Source organism: Agrilus planipennis, unplaced genomic scaffold (genome assembly GCF_000699045.2).
Source record: "Agrilus planipennis isolate EAB-ADULT unplaced genomic scaffold, Apla_2.0 scaffold179, whole genome shotgun sequence".
NCBI classification, from domain to species: Eukaryota; Metazoa; Arthropoda; class Insecta; order Coleoptera; family Buprestidae; genus Agrilus; species Agrilus planipennis.
This window is the reverse complement of record NW_020438885.1, coordinates 395,220-403,147: the sequence shown is the minus strand read 5'-3', so window position 1 is coordinate 403,147 and position 7,928 is coordinate 395,220. Positions and strand designations below refer to the sequence as shown.

General features: G+C 33.2%; 2 protein-coding genes across 3 annotated transcripts in view; both read right to left on the bottom strand.

The window, feature by feature from the left end:
* Nucleotides 1-2,584, bottom strand: part of LOC108740537 (double-stranded RNA-binding protein Staufen homolog 2) — a 7,843-nt gene extending 5,259 nt beyond the window's left edge. For both annotated transcript variants that reach the window (XR_001938348.1, XM_018474892.1), the window contains exons 1-4: nucleotides 2,236-2,584; nucleotides 1,968-2,047; nucleotides 1,797-1,901; nucleotides 1,454-1,713 (exon numbers count right to left, since the gene is read on the bottom strand). Coding sequence is in view for 1 of the 2 variants with exons in the window: in XM_018474892.1 (XP_018330394.1) it covers nucleotides 1,454-1,713; nucleotides 1,797-1,901; nucleotides 1,968-2,047; nucleotides 2,236-2,291 (501 nt within the window). In the remaining variant the exon portion in view is untranslated. The remainder of the gene's footprint in view (nucleotides 1-1,453; nucleotides 1,714-1,796; nucleotides 1,902-1,967; nucleotides 2,048-2,235) is intronic.
* Nucleotides 2,585-3,122: 538 nt separating this feature from the next.
* Nucleotides 3,123-4,143, bottom strand: LOC112904000 (double-stranded RNA-binding protein Staufen homolog). The gene is made up of 3 exons (XM_025981618.1): nucleotides 3,841-4,143; nucleotides 3,385-3,781; nucleotides 3,123-3,322 (listed from the first exon to the last, which is right to left on the bottom strand). Exons 1-3 carry the CDS (start codon nucleotides 3,934-3,936, stop codon nucleotides 3,123-3,125), a joined length of 693 nt encoding a protein of 230 aa, XP_025837403.1. The 5' UTR covers nucleotides 3,937-4,143.
* Nucleotides 4,144-7,928: the final 3,785 nt, after the last annotated feature.

Here is a 7,928-nt window from a genome sequence, read left to right as displayed (position 1 = left end):
ATATTGATATGTGCAGTAAATTGGTAACTTTTTTTGTAGAGGTATATAAAAGAAATGTGGTTTTAGAATACCTAATTAATAATTTTTACAATATATCTAAGCGATATTTATTCTGTTTTACATTTTCCCTTTAAAAATTGAAACAAAAGTTCTGCTTAATATTGTATTATTAAAATAAATACGTGGATGTTGATTTTTTTAATAGCTAATGTATAACTGTTGTTGCGTTTAAAAAAAATTGGTAATTACTAATTATTAACACCTTACACGAGAAAATAAATTTGACAAAATCTTAGTAAAATTGACTTTGATTAAACAAAGAAAGGAAGGAAGGAAGCAAGGAAGGGTTTTAATTTATCCCCGATGAAACCAGTTTGAACTTGCGTAATTATTAAGAGGTCTGAGGTGAAGTGTGAACTGCTAATAACAAGAAATTAGTAGGTAATTTGGGGGTGGCTTAAATCGACGAAGCATACACTGTAAGCTATACGTATTATATGTTTGGGAAAGGGAGAAGAATGTGCAGAAACTAGTGAAGCATGGGTTAGTAATACTAACGCGATTTTAGAGAACGTAATACTTGAGCTGTTGTTGAAAAGTGTCGACCTGTAATGAAATTGGCCGTTGATCTGAGACTGGCACAGGTGTGATCCAGCTTTACTACCCTGGCGACGATTATGACTATGCCTTTTATTGAAGCGTCGCCTTTGTGAATTGTCGGAAAACATCCATTATTAGCTCCTATCCTACTAACTGTGTAACTGCTTTCAAAATTTTTCACAAACGAATCAACGGCCAATTTTCTTCTATAACTCACCTACGTAATTAAGTAATTAAATCTATTATATACCGCCTCTGTAACACGTAACAAAACGCAACGGCAAAATACAACTGAATTTCACAATTAATAAAATAATTATCAGTATAAAGCAGAGGATAGCGCAGGGTCGTGTCGCCTTTAATAAAAAGAAGTCACTTCTATGCTCGCGAACGGTTAATTTAGAAATTCGAAAAAGGTGCATATTAGGAGCACGGCATTGTAAGGGTGCGAAACATGGACAGTGGGCGCGGCGGAAAAGAAAAGGTTAGAAGCGTTCGAAATGTGGTGTTATAGGCGGATGATGAGGATATCGTGGGTNGTCGAAATGGTAATTTATTTTTCGATAAAAGCTCAAAGTACCTAAGCATACTTAAGAAATTGCATGATCAAAACTTAATGAAATTAAACTTATTTGTAAGGTGTAAATCCCTCTGCCCTATGGACTCCTATGGAGTAATATTATCATTTACAGCCTAACATATTATATTTTCAATAGTAGTGTTATATAAATTATACATAAATATACTCCACTGTATATAATTGAGAATACATAAAAAAGACGACGACAATTTAACGAAACGAAAGAATTTAATATTATGTAATAAAACTAAGTCCAATGTTGTTAATTTGTACCTGCTCTCCAGTGAGACGATACTGATGTTGAATTTTATTATATCTAGCTAATTCATTGATTAGACACATTGGGGTTTTTTCTTTAGTGTTTGCCAAGGTTGATTGTTGGGGCATAGAAGAAGTACTAGTGTTTGGTGAATTTTGCATTTGAGCTTGTTGCACCTGAGCAGAATGATCATTTTCAGAAACCGTCTGATGTGGTGGAGGTGGTTGATGTTGATGCTCTGTTGCTTCCACTGGTGCAGACTCATAGTGATATACTGAAAGCAAAAGAAATTTGTTAGAATACATGTGATTTATTTTTATAATCACATCAATTTATTATAACTGAATTACAACAAACCTTGTTGTGTAGGTTGCTGCATGATGGTTTTTGGCTGTTGAGGTTGCTGGGGCATTGAAGTCGGTGGCATAAGGGGTGGGCCTTGAGGCATAGAAACAAGTACTCCTTGAATTAAATGAAAAAACATCCATTAACATAAATTCACTTTCAAGCAGTCAAGATCTAAAATACCTGAGTGCGGTACTGGAACTGTTGGTTGTAAACTCATTAACATTGGCTGAGTACCACGATTTGGGGGCATTTGCTGCACTCTACAATAAAAGGGTAAAATAAAACTAAACTGTGAGAAGTAAATGGTAACATTATTATAATTAAATATATAATCATGGTTAAATATCAAAAATAAATTTATTATTATTTACATGTACTAACTAAATAAATCGATAAATAGTAATAAATGAGTAAAGTTCAATAAAATTATGAAAAGGACGTTTTTTACCTGTTTCGTTGCATGTTGTTAGGGGGGACGTGATGGTGTTCAGGATGTCGCATCATAATTCACTTATTTTAACAGAAAATTTTTGTATTTATAACGTATAAGATGTTAATTGCACAAAAAATCAGGAATTAGGCCGGTACTGCGTATAATAAAACTTTTAGAATGATTTTAAACAATTAGGGAACTATCAACGAAATTATACGTTATTTATTAAGCACGTTTTGTTTTATGTAAAACTGATTTCAAACACCACTACTAGATCTTCAAATACATTGGCAAACAATAAAGAAAATTCGTGTTTCAACATGCGGCCATGTTAAAATCTCTTTCGGATTTGGAACGTTCACCTATATCTACTGTTGCAACGTTCATTTTAAAAAATTTCACTCTCTACATCGTATAACTGCTTACTGAGTTGTTTGAAAATATAATAATTGTATGTAGAAAAATGTCAGTAATTATATGCATTAGGTACAAAACTCCACTTAAAGCTTTTAAATTAGTTCTACTTTTTTACTTTCCAATTTAAATTTTTTCGTGAAATGGGATACTTAATAGGTATCTGACAACGGTGCTTGGTAAAAAGGAAGGGGTTGCTTTTAATTTAAATTATGCATATGTAAAAAATGTTTCCTGTTCACCCTATGTATTGCAATTCAACAAAGCTGCTTTATGATACCCTTTAAATAATAAAATTACAACTTGTTTCACTACAATAGCAAGAGATAAACTGACATTAAACAAAATGTAACGGAATATATACACGAACATTTATCACTCAACTACAATTTATTATTGCTGTAGCTTTTTCCAAGAAAATTAGTTTTATGTTTAAAAAAATGGGAAAACTGCCTTTCGCAAGTGTAAATTTGTTAGTATATTACCCATCAATCTATCATTAATATGATATCCCCAACTCGGCATTGGGTCACAAAAATCTTCATATGAGGAGGGCCTTTCTCACTAAGAACCTCAAAAGTTACATTCAGAGATCTTTTAAGGGCAATTTCGTGTACCAATGAAATTGGAGATTTGAGTTCTGTACTTAAATCCTGATTAATATTTCCATTTGTCGTTACCAAGTAACCTGTTAAATTAACAATACCTAATAAAAATGACTTACTTTTTTTAACTAATTGATAACCTTACCATTTTCTTGTGTTGTATTGCATTGCTGCTGCTGCTGCTGCTGTTGCTGCTGCTGCTGGTGTTGTTGTTGTTGTTGTTGTTGCTGTTGTTGCTGCTGCTGATGTTGTTGTTCTTCAGCTTCCATTTGTTTAATATCTTCGACAGCTTTGGATGCTGCATCATGACGGGCCGCCTGAACGGTGCATCCCACGCCTGGGTATTCTCTGTCTCCAACTCGAAGGCGTACAGTTACTGGTTCTCCAGAAGGATGCTGGTAACCAGGTCTATACGGTCCATAATATCGATCATAATGGGTATGGTATCCTCGGCCCCGCCGAATATCAAAATTTGGATAACGTGGTTGCCCTGGATTATACATATTATGTCGAGGATAATAACCAGTTTGTGAAATGTATCCCTAAATAAAACAATTTTTTTAGTAATGTTCTGTACATTTTTTTAATATTGTATACTAACCTGAGGTTGATGTGATGGAACACTATCTAGCACATACACCGTTCGTTCTCCTCTTTTCATAGCTAGTGCATTCAATTCTACTGTTGGAGTGACCATACCGGGGTTCCTCAGGCCAGACCTATTAATTCGAGCAGTTTTTGGAGGAGGATGCTTCAAATCTGTCCTTTTAAGAGCCAAGGCAGCAGCAGCATGCTGGGCTTTTTTTATGCTTGGTCCTTCAGCTTCATATTCTTCATTGCCCAATTTTAAAGTAACAGTAAACAGCTTTTTGTGAGCTGGCCCCTAAAATTAATCCAAACTTGTAACACAGACAATTTCAACGTTACATTTTTACATACATATGTTAATGGCATATTATCATATTATTTTTTCAATAGTAGTGTTATATAAATTATACATAAATATACTCCACTGTATATAATTGAGAATACATAAAAAAGACGACGACAATTTAACGAAACGAAAGAATTTAATATTATGTAATAAAACTAAGTCCAATGTTGATAAGAGAGTAACAATACAATTAATCAATTAATTAATTATACATACCCCTCAATATTACTTTCTTTGTTGGGCGTTACATTATCTAATCCCAGCTCAGATAGAACATTCAGTGCTTCTAAAGCAGCCTTTTCATGAGAAGCCTCAGTTGTAGGACCCTCTCCATGACACACCTACACAAAACGTTCTATTTAATTACTTTTAACGTTCATTTATACATCCATAAGAAATACTCAACATAACTGTACTAAATCAAAGACGNAATGAAGAGGTATTGGAAAGAATAGGAGAACAGAGGACTCTATGGAAGTCAATAAAAAATAGGCGAGATAGGTTGGTAGGACACCTTCTTAGTCATGAAGGTCTAATCAGAGACATATTAGTGGCAGAAACAGGAGTTAGGAGGGGTAGAGGTAGACCTAGATTAGATTACCTACTGTTCGCAAATAGTTAAGGATGTGGACTGTTCTAGTTTTAGGGAAATGCGGAAGTTTAGCTCAGGATAGGAAAGAGTGGAGGTACGTGTCCAACCAGTCTTAGGACTGACGGCCTTATGATGATGTTTGCATATTACTATAAAACTTTGAAATTGGCAGCAAAATAAGCAAACTGAAACTTTTTACAAAAATTTACGATTTTAGATAGTTTGGTACTTTCCTCTGGAAGAAATATTGTCTGACGATTCCAAAATATTTTTAAAGGCATTTTTCCAGAATCGCGTTTTACAAAAGAAGTCCACTTAATTTCTTTTTTAAGCTATTAAAAATTTTTGGTATTGTGATATCGGAAATAGCTCCATACAGTTCTCTTATTAAAGCCATAATTTCAAGTTAAATAGAAAAATGTATTGTAGAAAACGTACCTACAGCAATTCCAAGACACTAAATTAAAAATTCAATTTATTAAAGAATTTTTATTTTATTGCTACTAAGATTGTACTCTGTGAATATTTTAAACTTTAATAATTTATTTACTGTATAGATATTATAACGTTAAAAAAGTTTCTCACTCTCTCTCTCTCTACCCTCTTCGGAACGACAATTTTTCTCGTTACTTGTTTTAACTAGAGTAATAGCTTTAACAAGGTGTGTGCTTTAAGTACACTCTCGATTTAATCTAATATCCGTGCTTAAAAATTGTTGCCAAGGGTTTGGTATTACTAGCACTGATAATGTGATGAACATGTATTAAATTTTCATTGAGAACCTTACTTCAGCAGATCTTTATCTAAAAGCTCGATACGTGGACGGATGTCTTCATCTTCTTAGCTTCCTGTCCTTGTTACAAAATCATTTTATTATTAGTAATAATATAGACAAGAGCTACATGTATAGTACATATTTGTAATAGTTTGGGATCAGTTTTTGCTTTTCAACAAAGCTCAATTACAGAAGCAAATATAGTTACACGAAGCCGGATGTTCAGATCAACGAAATCGAAAGGTCTAATAGCACATAAGGGTCCCGCCCGCTCCTGTTGTAGTAGCACATATAATACAACATATTTGCTCTTGGCCTTGTTAATACTCGTCTTGTTTTCCTTTTTTCTTCGGCTGATTTCACTTTTGTTTGCACATTTGTGTAAAGATGATGTACAAATTAAACAGATAGCTTTGTACACCCCACCGGTCCATCTATTATACTGGTCAAGAATGTTTAGCCTGCAGGCCATTCTGAACCAAACGTTGTGGTTTAGACATTAAACCCGTAACATAATTGGGGTAAAAGATTATACGCCATTCACACTTTACAAACTCGAATGGTTATCGAATATATACGTGTAGATATATATTTTTTATATACTACCTATATATGTAATTTATAAATTTAATTTTATACATACATACATATATCTTGTGTGTAACGTTCTTTAAACAACTATTACAGCTGCAAAAATTTTCATTGAACTTATTATTACAAATTTATGAAAGAAGAACCAAAAAATTTCAGACCTTTGTATGATGGGGTAAGAAAGCGAGATGAAAACTTTTGATGCGATTACTGTTTCTTTTTAAAAATTCCGACTATCACGTTTCTAGCATAGTAGCTGATACGTTAATGTATAATATCATTAAACACAAAAGAAAAATATATTGTATTAGGCATTCTCAAAACAATAAGATTGATCCCTACACAGTGACATCATCATGTGATAAATATATAAACTGACTGCTATACAACTAGTGGTGGTGGGAGGGGTAGTTCTTATGTTTATTAAAATCAATATTGAGCAATGAAGAACTATTGTCCTTTCTTTTTTTTTATATAATCAAAGCTAAAATTATGATGAAGAGATTGTCTTAAAATGTATACATAGGGCATACCGGAAGAAAGTTCCTGACTCGCATTTTTTTCAAATAAAAATAACATCATAATTTTAACTTTGATTATAAAATTTTACATAGACAATATAGAATGGCAGTACGACGATTTCCTGATTGGTAAAAAAATATTAATGTTGTAAACACGACATATTTTTCTTGAAACTTTTTTGTGAATAATTTTGACCATCGTCTAGTGAGGAAATTCCTTATTTGCGATTAGATAGAAGACGCGGGGCCCCAAATGGATATACTTCAGCCGTGAGTGAATGCGACAGCTAAAAGTTGTGCAAGTTGTGGGGACAAAGGTTGGGCGGATAAACCGTTTAGCAAAAACTCTAAAAACATCCGGAGATAAGTAGCTATTCGAAAAGCACAAGTGCAGGCGGCATATGAAAATAAAGCAGTTATTGGGGCAAGGGAATAATCTGCTTAGATGCCTGTCCGTTGTAGGTGACCGATCAAGAGGAAAACTATAGTAATCCCTATGACGGACTCTAACACAGATATACCCACGTACACCACATGTGGTATACGTACAGACAGACCGTCCGTCTGCTTACATTTGCTCCAATGCCTACGTTTTACATCCCTATTTGATACACTTTTAAAAGCTGCTGATGCTGCTACACTTTCTTACTTGTAACGACCTTTATCTCTATTATCTATTTACTATGCTAGAATTAGCAATTTACAAGACGAACAACTCTATACCTTTACGAAAATGCTACCAGTAGATAAGAAAGGATGAAGACCCGTGAAAGGGAATTTAGGTTCCACAAATACTTTAGATTGATAATGCAACAATAATCATTTTTAAATTTATTTATTTGATTATGTACTTTAGGTCCCTCATCGATATTTTATGTTTTGATGATTGCTTGTCGACCTAAAAAATGATATTTTTGTGCAAAAATGTCGAAATGGTAATTTATTTTTCGATAAAAGCTCAAAGTACCTAAGCATACTTAAGAAATTGCATGATCAAAACTTAATGAAATTAAACTTATTTGTAAGGTGTAAATCCCTCTGCCCTATGGACTCCTATGGAGTAATATTATCATTTACAGCCTAACAAATATAAATTTGTTAAAATTTCTTCATATTCGTTAGAAAACAATGCATTAATAAACATATACTTTTTAAACTTTTATTCATTTTTCCTTTACCATCAACAGGTGCACTTTAAATTAATATTATCTACTTTAGGTCTGTGATAAATGATACGATTACGATAGGAGAAGACAATATTCACTATAACCAATAA